Source organism: Neophocaena asiaeorientalis, unplaced genomic scaffold (genome assembly GCF_003031525.2).
Source record: "Neophocaena asiaeorientalis asiaeorientalis breed wild unplaced genomic scaffold, Neophocaena_asiaeorientalis_V1.1 scaffold771, whole genome shotgun sequence".
Lineage (NCBI taxonomy): Eukaryota > Metazoa > Chordata > Mammalia > Artiodactyla > Phocoenidae > Neophocaena > Neophocaena asiaeorientalis.
The window spans coordinates 438,635-455,850 of record NW_020171822.1 but is presented as its reverse complement, the minus strand read 5'-3'; the positions used below and the strand labels follow the sequence as shown (position 1 = coordinate 455,850).

Here is a 17,216-nt window from a genome sequence, read left to right as displayed (position 1 = left end):
CTATCTCCACTTCATTTAGTTGTTTTTCTGGGGTTTTATCTTGTTCCTTCATCTGGTACTTAGCCCTCTATCTTTTCATCTTGTCTTTCTGTGAAAGGAATTTCCTGTCGAAGTCCTGCAGTCAAATCCCACTAGCCTTCAAAGTCTGATTCTCTAGGAATTCCTCCTCCTGTTGCCGGACCCCCAGGTTCGGAAGCCTGACGTGGGGCTCAGAACCTTCACCCCAGTTGGTGGACCTCTGTGGTATAAGTGTTCTCCAGTCTGTGAGTCACCCACCCAGCTGTCATGGGATTAGATTTCGCTGTGATTGCGCCGCTTCTACCGTCTCATTGTGGCTTCTCCTTTGTCTTTGGATGTGGGGTAGCTTTTTCGGTGAGTTCCAGTGTCTTCCTGTCAATGACTGTCCAGCAGCTACTTGTGATTCTGGTGTTCTCCCAAGAGGGAGTGAGAGCATGTCCTTCTACTCCACTATCTTGGTTCAGGCTCGAATTTTCTACTTTAAATGGGTGAATTGTATCCCAATAAATTTGTTATTAAAGAAGACTCAATATTTAAAGAATGTACTAATACTGGAATGTCTGTGTACAAAGCATATCAATTTGAGAGCTCACCCTCCCTTTGTCTCCATCACTATATTCTACAGTACTTAAAAGGACAGTCAATGCTGTGAACTGCTAAAGGAATACCTGACTGAATCACACTATATAATTTTTATAGCTACCAAGAATAAATTCAGCAATTTCTTTAATTCTTTTTGAAATTTTAATTATTTTCAATATTTATTATTTTTATTATGTTTATTATGTGCTAAATTTATAAATATATGATTGTTGAAAACTACAAATGATACAGAATGAAAATGCGAAGTCCCCTTCCACCCACTTCCACCCACCAGCCATGCTTCTCCCCAGAAATAACCAGAGTAAATACTTTCTGTATATCTTTTTCCAGGCTTTTACAGTATGTTTCATTTTCTTTCGCATATATGGGATAAAACTTCATATTGTTCCACAAGTTGATTTTTTCATTAACAAATATGTTATACTAGATCTTTCCAAGATCTTTTTATTGTTAAAAGTACTTTTTTTCTATTAAAAAGCATTAAAGCTGGATTTACATACCGCTTTTGCAAGCTCGACAAAGTCCTTCCTCACCCATTTATATTTTCTTCTAGAATTTTCATATGTTTGCTCCCTTCCATTTATTTAACTCCTTAAAGTAATTTCTTTACTTCATAAAGTAACAACTTTACTATTAGGGCACATACCAGAAAAACAGAATAAGACCATTTTTTACTAGTTAACTAGACATCTGGCAGCCCTCTTAAAAATATGAACTTCAGAACTGAAAAACACCATCCTCTTCCCAAATCATACTCTCTCAGTAGCTAGTTCCAAAACAATGTCACTATATCTTCTATAAAAGTCTTTCACCGAGGTTCCTCAGCTTAAAATGCAATCAAACTTTCATTCTTTCAATAAAAGGGGTAAAGGGAGCCATTTTACCAAAATAAGAGACAAGCTTGCAAAACAGACCTCCAATTGGCCTTGTTCATCAGCATATTCGATGGACTGGAAGATGGTGAGGGCATAGCGTTGCCTGGTCTTCAGCTGAGCACTATGACCTCGGTACCAGTTCTGGATGACCAATGCGGCTTTCAGCGCTGCAGACCCACAGGATACGAAAGGGAAAGAAAAACAGTTACTGTGGAGCTATGGGGGGAAGGTAAGTGCTTCAGAAAAAATCAGTCCACCTGGATTCCTAGGTTCTAAGAACATAAAAACTACAGACAACGAGATGTTTTTCTACAATGTCCTCAAGTCTCAAATACTCAGGAATAATGATGACCCAGCCATCAAGAGTAGCATTTTTTGAGCCTGAATTTGAATCCCAACTCTGCTGACTACTGTCTATGTGATTTGGGGAAAGTTATTAGAACTCTCAAAGCTTCAGTTTCCTCGTCTGGCACTATTTGAAGTCTATGTACGCCCTATGAAGTAGCAATTCCATTCTTCATTATATACCCCGAAGCAATTCTCACACAATCCATTAAGGAGACATACGGGGATACAATGCTTCTTTTTTGGCAGCCGTAGGGAGTTTGACACCAATGCAACCTGGCTTTCCACTGCTAGGAAGGAGAAGATGTGACTGTGGTGAGTGTACACCATGGAATATTATGCCACAACTGGAAGCGATATATAGCAACGTGGATGGGTCTTCAAAATATAGTGCTTCAGTTAGAACAGTTATCAAAAAGTTGGAGACAGAATGGAATATAACATGATACCATTTTATATAAATTTAAAATACACGCACACGAAGCCGCAGTATACGTTTCGTAAGAATATACAGAAAGGAAAAGATACTAAAAATAAGAGATTGGTTATTTGTGGGGGGTGGGTGAATGAATGAGCATAGAGTATACGGTTAAAAGGGAATAAACTAATGAACTAACTACCATAAGAAAGGGCCTTGCGCAGACCAATGATGACAATGTACAACATACTGAGAAGTATGATTCACTCCACCTTCTCCACCTGCGATTCAACTGATAAAAGACAGACGGATAAATGAACACACCTCCCTCCTTCACAGAGTTACTATGAGGATGAAATGAGATACTACAGGTGAAGAGTTTAGGCCAGTGCCCAGTGTAAAGCATTTACTAAATAAATGGCAACTATAGTGACAAGTATTGTGTTGTTTGTGGATTATTCAGGCACACCGACTCTCTTCTGGGGCTGGGAGCCTGTGAACCATCCTGTAGCTTCATAGTTTTGAAGAAAGAAATCAGGTGAGAGAGAATGAGATTTAAAATATAGTCTCTTATGCCTTTCTCAACTTTCAGAGTGACGAGTAATCAACACCAGCTGGCTCCTTTTATTCATGCTGTAATTTTTCCCAGTTAGCACATAAGAATTAAGAGTTAACAAGAACAATTTGAGTTCTGAAGCAGCAATCCAGCCTCTCGGCTTAGTACTGCTGTGGTATAACGAGTATACACTGTGCATCTGAGGGGGGGTGTTTATGAGCTTCTCCAAGGCTGTTGGGCTCCAGAGACTCTTGTTTCATTATTCAGCTCTCAGAAAACCCCAGGAAATAGGCGTAAGGTCAAGTACCGTTATCTTTATAGGGAAAAACCACAGGGAGAAGAAATCAAGTGACGTTCAATATCACTAAGTGAATAATCGGTAGTACCATGTCTGAAATCTCAAGCGTTCTCACCATATCATCAGGCGGAGCCCAGGTTCACGTGAAAGGTCTGTTCTGTGGGACAGTCACTGTCATGACCAACCAAGCCTAAGCTCAGGGGCTCTGTTCACCAAGCACAACGGAACTGTTCCAGGGCTGAACACTTACTGAGGGCCAGGCAATGGACCCATCTCTGCAGTCAGTCCTCGCCATACTGTGAAGCTGGGAGAGACTAACTTACTTAAGGGCACTTAGCCAGTAAGTTGAAATGGACAGCAAGGAATTGCACCCACCTCTCAACCTCTTAACCTCCATAGAGCTACTGATCTTTTTCTGTGCCTCACTTTCTTCGTCCGCACAATGACGTAGTGGAATAAATGATCACTAAAGTCTCTTCTATTTAGTATTAGCAATACCAAAAAAAAATCAAGCTTAGTGTTATTTCTATAATTAACAGTAGAACAAAGTAGCTACCATACGTTAATGGTCTACTACAAGACATTTAGTCCCCACAAGTATTATCATCTCCATGTTACACATAAGGAAACTTCAGGTTCAGAGAGGCTAGCAACTTCTAGTACCCTCAAAGACTTCCTAATTATATATAATATTTCATTAAAAAATTCACAAACTAGTGTGAACAAACAGGTTACCACCTCAGAACCCAAGAGCCAGGAGCAGAAGAGCCATGCCAACCAGGACGCACAGGGCTCACTTCCTTAGAGTCCACAGTCTTGGCTCAAACGTTGCCTTCTCCGTGAGGCCTTTCCTGAACACCCCTTGCAAAATGGCACCCATCCCCCATTGCCTGTCTCCTTCTTTCCCTCCACAGCACTTGTCACCATCTGATATAGCATATATTTTACTCATTTGTTACTGTCTGTCTCCTTTCACTAGAATGTAATCTCCATAAAGGCTGGGATTTTGGTCCATTGGGTTAGCTGCTGTGTACCCTGAGTCTGGAACAGTCCCTGGAACATAGTAGATGCTTGATAAATATTTGTTGAATGAATGAATGAGTGAAATTACTGTTTAGTTAAAACTTCCTGTCTTGCGTTTCTCTTCATGCTAATTGCTGAATCTTATGTTTGGTTTTGTTTTTTAAATAGGAGTTTATTTGACAGTCCTTTAAATAAGAAGTTTTATATTCAAAACGGTAAGGCATTTAAAGACTCTGCTTTTGAAATTCTGCTATCAGAGGCCTCCTGAGGAGGCAACAGGATGAGTGAATATTTAATGTAACTTTAAGGGGCCTGATATCCAAGCAGGAAGAGCGACACAAGTGTGATAGAACTGATTAAAATGAATTCAAATGAACTGGAAAGAGAATGAACCATCTAGTGGCAAAAGGCTTTAAACAAGGAGGAAAAGCATCTATTACCTCAGCTGTTCAAAGCACGATGAGAATAGGGTATGCCTCAACTCTGGGACCACAGTTTTCACTGTTACTTTTGTTTACAGATATCTGCCATCTGCTAGAGTATGTTTCTGTCCCAGTGAGACTTTCAACTTCACTGGAAAAACAGCTCAAAGCACATGCCCAGCAGACATGAGATGGTCACAAAGCCTGCTTCTTGAGCAGCAAGGCAGGGACCCTCTGAGGCTCGCTCCTCCAGAAACTCTGACATCCCTGCAGAGCAAGGGTACAACATAGGATCCTTGTCCCTGGAAAGTATTTTTCTTAAACAAGAGGGAAATGAGAGGAAAGCATGAGGTCCAGCCTCCAAAACAATGACAGATATTTTAAACAAAACTATCACTTTCCCAAATGAAAAGAGATCATAGTTTTATCATTCTTGGAAACATATGGCCTTCCAGTCAGAGAAGGGCAAGAAATAGAGGTCATTACTTTGACTTTTTATTTACCCACATACTCGCCCACCCACCAACCCATCCACATGGGATAATAAAAATAAGTTCTGTAAAAAAAAAAAAAAAAAAAAACACACACACACACAAAAAAAATAAATAAGTTCTGAATTTGTAATCTGGAGACTTCCGTTTTGGTCCTAACTCAACCAGGTGCCAACTGTGTAACCTCAGGCAAATTGCTTAACCTCTCTGGTCCTCGGTTTCTCATATGAACAATGATAACTTGGGATTATGTGACCTCTAAGATTCTTTCCAATTATAAAATACTCTAATTCATCCCTCTATTTTTTTAATGCCCCAGCTGCAGCCTACCTAGCCTGTAGCAAAGCTGAAAATAACCATTAAAGGACAAAATAGGATGTGTAAATATGAACACTCAAATCAGAAGCTTCTGGATACAAAAGACAAATTCTAAAGGCTACTCAAAAAAAAAAAAAATCTGAATTATCCTTGTAGAAAAAATCCAAGTCAATTCACTAATATCCTTGGCTTTCCTATCAAGGAACCGTAGCCAAAGTTTGCTAGCAATTGGTCTAGGAACAAACATTTCACCTATTACTTCTCCTTTAAATGGCCTAAAACATGATTACTGTGTATATTCTGTTAACTGGTACAAGTGATAGCCAATAGAAGATGGGGAGAAACGGATGGGGAAGGAAGTGAAGACAAGAGGGGGTGGGGATACAGAGACACATGGGAAGGGTCTAAAGTCCAGAGGTTTCAATGAAAATTGAGAGATCAGAGAATGGGATAATGATCATAAAGATCACAGAGGTGGAGCAGATCCAGGAGGCCACAGGGGCCAGGAAATGGGAATGAGAAGCTGAAGTGGAGCAGGTGAACGATTGTTCTAAAACAATCATTATCGTGAAAATACAAATTTTTAAAAATTATTATTGTATAAGAAATTTAGCTATGTAAAAGATTTATTATCATTTTAAATCATTAAAATATTTTCTTGTAGGAAGTATGTTCTATTCAACAATTCAATAACGACCTTTAATCCTCACTCAGAAAGAAAAATTAAATATCTTGACTACAATTCTGTTTTATGTCTCCCTTGTTATTAATTAGTAATCTGAGTTATACTGCCACATTCATTCACCCAAGATCAAATATAATGAGCATTAAATTTTTGTCTTTTGCAGCTGCTAAAAAGATAATGCAGTATAAAGCTATAATCATATAGAAAAGTGTTCTGATTACGGGAAATACAGGCAAACCTTGGAGATATTTCAGGTTAGGTTTCAGACCACCACAACAAAATGAATAATGCAATAAAGAGTCACATGAATGTTTACACTATATTGTAGCCTACTAAGTGTGCAATAGCATTATGTCTAAAAAATGTACATACCTTAATTAAAAAATACTTCACTGCTAAAAAAATGTCAAAACAATCACAATAGTAACATCAAAGATCGCTGATCACAGATCATCATAACAAATATAACAAAATGAAAAGTTGAAAATACTGTGAGAATTACCAAAATGTGACACAGAGACACAAAGTGAGCAAATGCTGTTGGAAAAACGGTGCCAACAGGGTTGCCACAAACCTTCAATTTGTAAAAACTACAATATCTGTGAAGCCCAATAAAGCAAAGTGCAATAAAACAAGGCATACCTAAAACTGGCAATTGGGGCTGAGGTACTGCTCTTTCTTACACGGAATCGATGCGTCTGTCTGTAACAGGATTTTCTAATAATTAACAGGATCCAACTATAAGGCTGGCTTCTTTGTGAATTATCTAGTCAAGGCTGGAATCTGGTAAAAAAATAAAGAGGTGAGACTTCATATCCTTTCAGCAGTACTTTCTGCCTTCTAAAGGCTCATGATTCTATAGTAGATATCTAAATAGTCCATGTCAGAGTCTCATAACCTGGCATTTCTAAAGCAGAGGTGGATCAATCACAAAGCAAATAGAGAAAAAGATGAAGATGAATTTAATTGGTATAAAGAACAGAAAGGATGCCTGGCTTTTTGTTTGCCTGTTTCATGTAGGCAATAAATGTGTCTGTAGTATCAATCCTATATAAACCTCAGGGCCAACACATTATCATATTAAAAAGTGAGTAATTAACTGAAAATTGTTATTGAGAGGGATCATAATTTCAGATGAAGAAAGCAGTCTCCTTTTACAAAGAAAAGTACTTGTTTAAAATGATTCCCAATTGATGCCAACAAACTAGGGATTATAGTATATGATGTGGGCTGAAAATAAAGATATGGCATACTGATGATAATTAAAGCCATGGGAGTAAAGTCACCCAAGGAGAGCATTAGAGCGACAAAATAAGAGGGCCAAGAGGAACCCCAATATTTTAAAGTTGGGAGAAAATAGAGCCCTCATAAAGTTAAAACAGAGACATAAAAGGAAACCACGAGAAGATGCTGTCACTGAAGCTAAGGGCCATGAGTATTTTAAGATGGGAGTGTACAGGAGTGCCAGGTGCCGCCAGGAAGTCAAGCAAAAGTTAAGTACTGAAAATGCTCCATGGGATTTCAAGGTCATTCAAGAACCTGTCTAAATCATATTCCACAGGATGGGGTAAATGAGAAGGTAGGAGACAGCAGTGTGAACACACCCTTCAGGAGCAAGCTCTCTGAAAGGGAGGAGAAAGAGCAGAGTGACTGGAGGGGACAAGAGGGCTAGGGAAAGCTCTTCTTCCAAAGGGAAGGAAAACACAGTTACAAAGGGCAATTCTGCACAACTGGGAAATTCTGAATATGAACTATATGTTAGAGAATATTACTCTATTCATTTTAATTTTTTCAGTGTAATATAGGATTGTAGTTATGGAAGAGAATATCCCTCTTTTTAGGACATTAATGCTAAAGTATATAGAGGTTAATATATAACGTCTGCAACTTACCAATACTTTCAAATAGAGAGGGAAATGGAGCTGGAGAGAAAGAAGGAAGAGAGAGCGAGAGAAAGAGAGGGAGAGAGAATGGTAAAGTTAACATGAATCTAGGTAAAGTGCATGGGGTATTCATTGTATTATTCTTTCATCTTCTCTGAAGGTTTGCAATTTTTAAAAATAAGATGTTGGGGGAAAAACAAAGCAGAATGGTCAAACCTCCTACTCAAAGAAAAAAAAAAAGGAAAAAAGAGGAAAGGCACTAGAACCTGTTAAAATGTTAATGAAGTATCAGCTAAGGGAGTGAGGGGGGAGGCAGAAGGGGAAGAGCAATGCCCCTCACTCCTACACATGCACCTGCAGCTACAGAGTACAGTCATAGTCCTTTGAGTGACAAGAACTTTAAAGAACATCTTATCTGATGTCCCATTTCACTGAAGAGGAAAATGAAGGAGGTCCCAGCTCACAGGGATTTCTGCTAGACTACACAGTGCCAGTAAAGACTGATGGCAATTATAACCAAGAATCCTCCAACACAATAACAAGAAGGATGGCAAGGGCTCCTCTAAATTTTCTTTCAGAAAATTCTTTAGAGAACAACAAAGATAAAGGAAACGGTGGTGTTCATAGTTTTTCCATGAAAGTCCCAAATTTAAATATGCAGCATTGTAAAGGAGTTAACACTAGGAAGGAGGAGGCTGGGGGAACACAGGGCTGGGGGTGAAGGGAGGTGATCCCTTGGGCAGTTATGAATGGTTTGATTATTAGATTTTTTGAACAGCTAGGTTAACTAGATGTTATTCCAAGAATTAAAGAAATATTTTGTTTTGTTAGAAAAGAGACAACAGGCCCAAAATGGAGTCACTTTTGCTAAGCTCCATGTCAGTAAACCGAGACTTAATACATAACCTAATTGTATTTTCCAGCCTCTCCTAGGAATGTAATCTTAACCAGTCTAGAATTTCCTGGCCAGCACTAGTGAGGTAATCAACCTGGAAGACCCTTGTCTTCCCACAAAGGAAGGTGACGTTGCCTGAAATATTCCTTTCTTTCCGTTTATGACTTCCCTATCTTACCCCTTTCTGCCTTTAAAAACCTCTCCTTTCCTGCAGCTTTTTGAAGCTCCTTTCTGTTTTCTGGATGGGATGCTGCCCCATTCATGAATCACTGAATAAAGCCAATTAGATCTTCAAACTTACTCCGTTGAATTTTGTTTTTTTAACAGATTTGGTGGCAGCGCCAGCAGGACTAAAGGAGACTTCTGATGTCTTCAGCTAAAATGAGAAACAAAGGTGTGGTACCCGTGAACACTTCTGATTTCTCTTTCTCACCATTTCTGAGGGCTGTGGGTAATTTCCTCTCAATTCTGAGTTCTGCTCTCTTTGCAGGAAGCTCCTGATCTAACTGGCTTTCCAGTACACATTACCCCTTTTGGGAAACCCAGTGCAGTCCACAGTCTTCATTTTGGGTGTCTGCTGGTTCACTCCTTTCCCCAGTTCCAATTTGGGAATTGCTGGTGGTGCACACAGCGCCTTCTCCTAGCCAATCCACAGTAACATCTCTTGGTTACCGCTGGTGTGTTGAAGTACATGTTTGTCTTGTTTTGTGTAGATAAAGGCTACTGGTAATGGGAATCTTAGAAGCCAAAAAAAAGCTGCAAAAATTGATGGACACGAGTCTAGCACTTTGAAAGCTGTTAGAGCGCTTGCCACCTAACTCTAAAAGACTCCTGTGTTAGGATAAGGTGGCCACTGAATGGGTCAGATTGACACTAGGTTGCCGACCAACCTCAAGAAAATTTCTGTGCAACAAGGTATACTGTAAAACACCACACAATCTTCAACCCAGCAGCATATCTGTCTTAGCTATTAGTTTGGCTCTGAGAGACTCAGAGGTTTAGCTAAAAATAAATTAATAATAATAATAATAACTGGGCTCCTTAAGTTCTAAGGAGTTAAGTGTGCCACATTCTGACACATATGCTTATTTTATGTCTAAAAACTGTGATCCAGGGCTTCCCTGGTGGCACAGTGGTTAAGAATCCACCTGCCAATGCAAGGGACACGGGTTCAAGCCCTGGTCCAGGAAGATCCCACATGCCTTGGAGCAACTAAGCCCATGCGCCACAGCTACTGAGCCTGTGCTCTACAGCCCGTGAGCCACAATTACTGAGCCCGCATGCCACAACTGCTGAAGCCCACGCACCTAGAGCCCGTGCTCCGCAACAAGGGAAGCCACCTCAATGAGAAGCCCACACATTGCAACAAAGAGTAGTCCCCACACGCCACAACTAGAGAAATCCCGTGTGCAGCAACGAAGACCCAATGCAGCCAAAAATAAATTAATTAATTAATTTAAAAAATTTTTAAATTAAGAAAAAGAAACTGTGATCGAGGAAGCTATAAATACCTATAAAAATGACAAAATCTTACTAAAAATAGTCTAGAATTAGACAAGATTATTGCTTTGTATCCTGGGAACTTAGCTTGATAACCATCAGGTTAGGGGCCCCAAAATATGGCCAACAGAAAAGTGGGTTGTACTCCATTTGCACTTAAATATGGCTGGACAGAAATGTGGATTGAAATTCATTTGCTCTAAGGATCTTACCAAACTGCTACTGGCCCTCAGGGAAACTACAACGGCCATTAAGAGAAACATTACAATTAGAAAAGATCATTTAAGAAGTGCAGATGAGAGCTCCACCCACCACCAGTCCCTCCCATCAGACAACTTCCACAAGCCTCTTAGATAGCCTCATCCACCAGAGGGCAGACAGCAGAAGCAAGAAGAACTAAATCCTGCAGCCTGTGGAACAAAAACCACATTCACAGAAAGACAGACAAGATGAGAGCCTGTGAAACAAAAAACACATTCACAGAAAGATAGACAAGATGAAAAGGCTATGTACCAGATGAAGGAACAAGATAAAACCCCAGAAAAACAACTAAATGAAATGGAGATAGGCACCTTCCAGAAAAAGAATTCAGAATAATGATAGCGAAGATGATCCAGGACCTAGGGAAAAGAATGGAGGCAAGGATGAAGAAGATGCAAGAAATGTTACCAAACCTTATCTTGGGTCACAAATCAAGCCTCAGTAAATTTAAGAAAATTGAAATCATATCAAGCATCTTTTCTGACCACAACACTATATGAGATTAGAAATGAATTACAGAGAAAAAAATGTAAAAAACACAAACACATGAAGGCTAAAAAATACATTACTAAATTACCAAGAGATCCCTTAAGAAATCAAAGAGGAAATCAAAAAATACCTAGAGACAAATGACAATGAAAACAGGACAATCCAAAACCTATGGGATGCAGGAAAAGCAGTTTTTGTTTTTTTGTTTTTTTTTGTTTTTTGCGGTACGCGGGCCTCTCACTGTTGTGGCCTCTCCCGTTGCGGAGTACAGGCTCTGGACGCACAGGCCCAGTGGCCATGGCTCATGGGCGTAGCCACTCTGCGGAATCTTCATGGACCAGGGCACGAACCCGTTTCCCCTGCATCGGCAGGCGGACTCTCAATCACTGCGCCACCAGGGAAGCCCAGGAAAAGCAGTTTTAAGAGGGAAGTTTATAGCTATACAAGCCTACCTCAAGAAAGAAGAAAATCTCAAATAAACAATTTGACCTTACACCGAAATGAACTAGAGAAAGAAGAACAAACAAAACCCAAAGTTAACAGAAGGAAAGAAATCATAAAGATCGGAGCAGAAATAAATGAAATAGAAACAAAGAAAACAATACCAAACATCAAATCCCTTCTCAAACTCTTCCAAAAACTGCAGAGGAAGGAACACTCCCCAACTCATTCTCTTTTTTTTTTAATAAATTTATTTATTTGGCTTTGTTAGGTCTTCGTTGCTGTGTGTGGGCTTTCTTAGGCAGACTCTCAACCACTGTGCCACCAGGGAAGCCCAGGGCTACTGTTCGTTGAGGTATGCGGGCTTCTCCTTGTGATGGCTTCTCTTGTTGCAGAGCATGGGCTCCAGGCACGCAGGCTCAGTAGTTGTGGTGCACGGGCTTATTTGCTCCGCGGCACGTGGGATCTTCCCAGACCAGGGCTCGTACTTGTGTCCCCTGCAATGACAGGCAGATTCTTAACCACTGTGCCACCAGGGACGCCCGTCCCATCTCATTCTATGAGGCCACCATCACCCTGATACCAAAACCAGACAAAGATACTACAAAAAAAGAAAATTACAGACCAATATCACTGATGAATATAGATTTTTTTGTAAAAGAATGAAATTAGAACACTCCCTAACACCATACACAAAAATAAACTCAAAATGGATTAGAGACCTAAATGTAAGAGCGGACACTACAAAACTCTTAACTGAAAACAAAGTGAGAACACTCTTTGACATAAATCACAGCAAGATCTTTTTTGATCCACCTCCTAGAGAATGGAAATAAAAACAAAAGTAAACATATGGGACGTAATGAAACTTAAAAGCTTTTGAAAAGAAACCTACAAACAAGACAAAAAGACAACCCTCAGAATGGGAGAAAATATTTGCAAACAAGTCAACGGACAAAGGATTAATCTCCAAAATATATAAACAGCTCAGGCAGCTAAATATCAAAAAATCAAACAACCCAATCCAAAAACGGGCAGTTCTCCAAAGCAGACATACAGATGGCCAAGAAGCACATGAAAAGCTGCACAACATCACTAACTATTAGAAAAATGCAAATCAAAACTACAATGAGGTATCAATTCACTCCAGTTAGAATGGGCATAATCAGAAAATCTACAAACAACAAATGCTGGAGAGGGTGTAGATTATGGACACCAAGGGGGGAAAGCCGCGGGGGGTGGGGGGGGTGGGATGAATTGGGAGATTGGGATTGCCATGGATACACTGATGTGTATAAAATGGATGACTAATAAGGAAAAAAAAAATGAAGTTCAGTTGAAAGTAGGGTTCCCAAATTAAACAAACTGAATGGGGCATCTATTTTAATTGGTACGTAGAACCTTCCAAAAGGCTTCAGGACCCCAGAATAGCTTCATTGAAAAATTCATTGAAAAAGTCTAATGAAAAATTAAAGACACAAGAGGTACCTAAAACAAAAGACTGCAAGACAGACGCAACTTTTACTACTCACCTCTATCATCCTTTATTTGAGTACTCATTCTAGTAATCCTCAGTCTAAATTGTCTTCCCTAAAGAGACTACCAGACCATAAATGAAAGTCTGCCAGGTTATAGGTCTTACATATACCCCCATATCTACCTTTGAAGGAGGGCCCCCATATGGACCCCTCTCAGAGTTGATGAGACTCTGAGGGCCTTTATGGTAAACTGCTATGTTATTCCCTTAAGCAGCTAAGGGAAACTAAAATTAAATTAATGAAAAACCTTGACATCTGGTAGATACGGGAGCTACACCCTCTACTTTAAACCCCCCTCGGAGCCTGCAAATGGGATCCTGGGAAAACTGGCAGAAGCCAGCTAAGGGTGAGAATTCTTACCAGAGTCAGCTCTCCCAGATCTCTGTCTGTAGTACCCAAAAAGCGAAGAAAATAAAGTAGTTTTTGCACCCTCTTTGGGGATGCCTCTTAAGTGCAAGGGGTTGTTCATTACTACCAGAAGTATTTACTGCTTGTCCCAACTGAAAACTGACAAGATGTTTAAAAGGACTTTTTTTTAAAGTAGCTCTGTGGTCAAAAGTTGGTCAGAAACTAGAAGCTGATATTCAGAGTCTGACAGGAATATTTCTTTTAGGTGTCCTCCACTAAACCAAAATGAAACTATGCACCCAGAAGGAAAGAAAAACCTTCTAAAGCTTTTGTGAAAGAATTTACCAAAATCTTCCAAAGGAAAACAGCTCTAAGTCCAGAACATAGAAATTTTTTTTTTTTTGCGGTACGCGGGCCTCTCACCGTTGTGAACATAGAAATCTTTTAATTTCCATCTTGGTTAGAAATCTTGTCCCTGATATATATATATATATGAAAAAGCAAATTAAGAATAATGTAGAATGTAGCTGAATAGGAGGATCAATCTATGAGGTCATTTAGGCTGCAACCCAATTCTTTGGGGAATTGAGAGCAACTATCCTTATCTTACAAATCTTTGCAAAACTAGAAATATAGCTCCAGAGGCAGTTCACAGTCCACCTATTCCTTTTACCAATCCCCAAATCTCTCCTATTTATCTCAAAAAGCTTGTAAGTATTGTAAACAATCTGGCCTTAGGAAACCAAAGTACTCCTTAGAGAAACTCGTATTCTTTTCCTGTACCTTCGAGATACAAATGTTCTACAGACTTCAGGGAGGTAATTCTTATCAGAATGTAAAGGAAAGGTGAAATGGTCATTTGAAACCTAGGCAAATAAAAAATCTTTTAAGTGTCTTCCCCAAAAATATTAGTAAAAAATGCTTTAGCCATCTGAGCAGATAACCTTAACTTGTTCCATCTACCAGAAAAACAACTTAGATTCTTTCAACTTATTTTACTAGTCAATTACTGTACCTGATTCATGGCAGTAACTTTAAAACAGAAGCTATAAGGTCCCTGTTTGCAACTGTCTATTTATGTGTGTCTATGTATGTATTGTAGATGTACGGTATTTTCTACCTTCAGAGGGTATTGCCAAAATTAATTTGTAAAAGAGCTCTATTTAATTGGCTCAAAGAAATTAAGCACATATAAATTAAGTGAAATCAATAAATTGAATAGATGTAAATGGAATAAAAGTTTTTAGGTGAACTTTTTAAACGGTTTCTCCAAATCTTTTTGGTAACCTGAAAAAAAGTTTTGCCAAGTTAAGTTAAATTAAATGATGGACAGTCAAAGAATAGACAGATCATTTCCAAATAAGATAGAATACTGAAATATTAATTATTGAACATAGATTTATCCACTTTGGGCTTCATTTTACAGGGAAACTAAAGATATTTGGGTCTCCTAGTAAACATGGTTTCTGCCATGCTGAGAAATTTACTAAGAGAAAATTTAATTATAAAAAGTATAAAAAATTATAAAAAGTATTTATAAATTTGCTAAGCCATATAATGCTAAAATAAAAAGAGAGTTCATAATTGACCCAAAGCATAAATAAATAATCTATTTTTAAAAAAAAGTAATACTAAGCCTTTATGTTGTAATTGTACAGGTATATGTTATAAGTGTTCCAGAAACTATATGCAACTCCTAAAGTCTGATATGTATGTCCTGGTATAATGTTATCATCATAATTCCAGTTATCATTTTACAATATTGAGTGTCACAGAAATAAACAAATTTCCTTGCTAATTCTATTATAATAAACTCTCATCAGATCTCTAACAATGGGCATTTTTTTAAAGTTTTCTGTCGTTTATAGACAATTATTGTTTTAACTCAGATGCTTTTGCAAAAATGTTGCTACAAAAGTGCCTCATCTTCAAGGAGATTCATGGAAAGGACTCCAGCAAACACAAGTTTCTGATAACTTTAAGATCATAAACTGAACTGGATAAGAATTTCTAGAACTAATGGAAAAAAACTGGATTAAAGCAGAACAAGAATTAATAATATGGGACTGAATGAACTGAAAAGGGTGATTATAATTTTTATTCCTTCTTGCTTGAAGCACTACTGGTTCTTTAATGTTTTGTTTTTCCAGATTTGAAGAAACTTTTTCTCTTAAGCTATCTATGACTTACAACAATTTGGTAAAGTATACTTTTGTAAACAAAGATGAAACATTTACTTTTTCTCCCTACCTGATCCCTCCAGAATTTGGAAACTCTTGAATATTCTTTTTATGGCAAAATAGTTAGTTATTTACCTAAGTCCAATGAGAATCTGTTCTCCTTGCAACAGGACACAATTGGAAACCCTGGTTATATTACCAAAACTTTAACTGGAATGTTATATTTGAGAGAGATGTACATAGACTCAGATATGACCAGATAGCTTTAAAGAACTAAGGTTGACTTTATGGAGCCAATAAAGCCCCTTGGAAAAATCGACCTGGTACCTTACTACAAGGTTCTAGCAAAGCAGTCTTAAAAAGAACTCATATGGTCAAGCACTACTCTTGCTACACCTATGTAAATAATCAGGCCAAGTATAACGCAAATAAATTAGTTTTATGGTGATTATCTTTGTTTTTTTAAAAATGGAGGTAGTTATAAAGATTATGTTTGCATCTTTGTAGATATTAGATTCTAACCCTGATAATTGTCTTTGAGATCTTGTTAAATACCTGTAAATTAGACCGGATCCTGAATTCTTCTAGTTTCCTCAAATACCTGGCTATAACTCACCAAATGAATGTTTCCAATTTTCTCCTACCCTTCTGATTTGGAATCACTAAGAACAAAGACTGCCCTTGAATCTCCTTGGAATGGACTATACCAGGTCTTCCTCACTACCCAGATGGCAGCCAAACTTTAGGAACTTGAACCTTGGGGACACATCTCACAGCTGAAGAAGGCTCCACCGGACATCTGGCCCTGCACAAATGGTAGAGACCTCCAAACCAAATCGACGAAGAAGAGAAGTAGCTGACATCAATGTGGACTGCTTCCTCCCAAGATGCTGGATCAAGACTTCATACTTTAAACATGAAACGCTTTCTTCTTCTCTTTCTTTCCTTTACCCTGGCATTGGCCTGGAAAGGTAACACCATCACCTGTATCTCCCAGCCCATTGCTAAGGGGGGTAACTTTTCACTGCTAGATTTGTCATTATCAAAAAAAACTGATCTGTTCATTTATAGTATTACCTTAGTGGGAGTGCTTTGTGCCCTGACAGGATTTATCTTTGTCTGTGGTGATTATCATTCTCCTTGGGCCTATGGCTGGCGCATAACTCGGCAATGCCTCTTCGGTTACCTAACTGTGCCCCTAACTGCCCACAGAGACACCTCATTGGTCAACTCTCCTGAATTTGCAGTCAAGTTAGAAAGAACCTACCAGGAGGCTTTCATGATTCAGGATTTGCTTTCTTTGGCAGGTGCCTACTGCCCTGGTTAGAAGTAAATGCAAAGGAGGCTATGATCAGGAACCTCTCCTTAACTCTTGAAGATACTGCAGAATCTGTTGATAAAGCAATAGCTGCTCAGTGAAAATCCTTAGACTCTCTGGCCCAAGTTGTTTTTGATCATTGGATAACCCTAGATTATCTTTTAGCTTTGCAAGGAGGTGTCTGCTGTGGCCAACACCACCTATTGCACCTGGATTAACATTTCTGGGGAAGTTGAAACTCAGCTACATACGATCACTGAACAAGTCACTTAAAAAGGTGACTCCTTGGGGCTTCCCTGGTGGCGCAGTGG

At 38.9% G+C, this 17,216-nt stretch overlaps 1 protein-coding gene across 1 annotated transcript in view; it reads right to left on the bottom strand.

Annotated features, from left to right (window-relative positions):
• PPEF1 (protein phosphatase with EF-hand domain 1) overlaps positions 1-17,216 on the bottom strand; it is a 109,815-nt gene that overhangs the window by 75,241 nt on the left and 17,358 nt on the right. Inside the window, exon 3 of the mRNA XM_024739360.1 lies at positions 1,536-1,663. Coding sequence (XP_024595128.1) covers positions 1,536-1,663 — 128 coding nt within the window. The remainder of the gene's footprint in view (positions 1-1,535; positions 1,664-17,216) is intronic.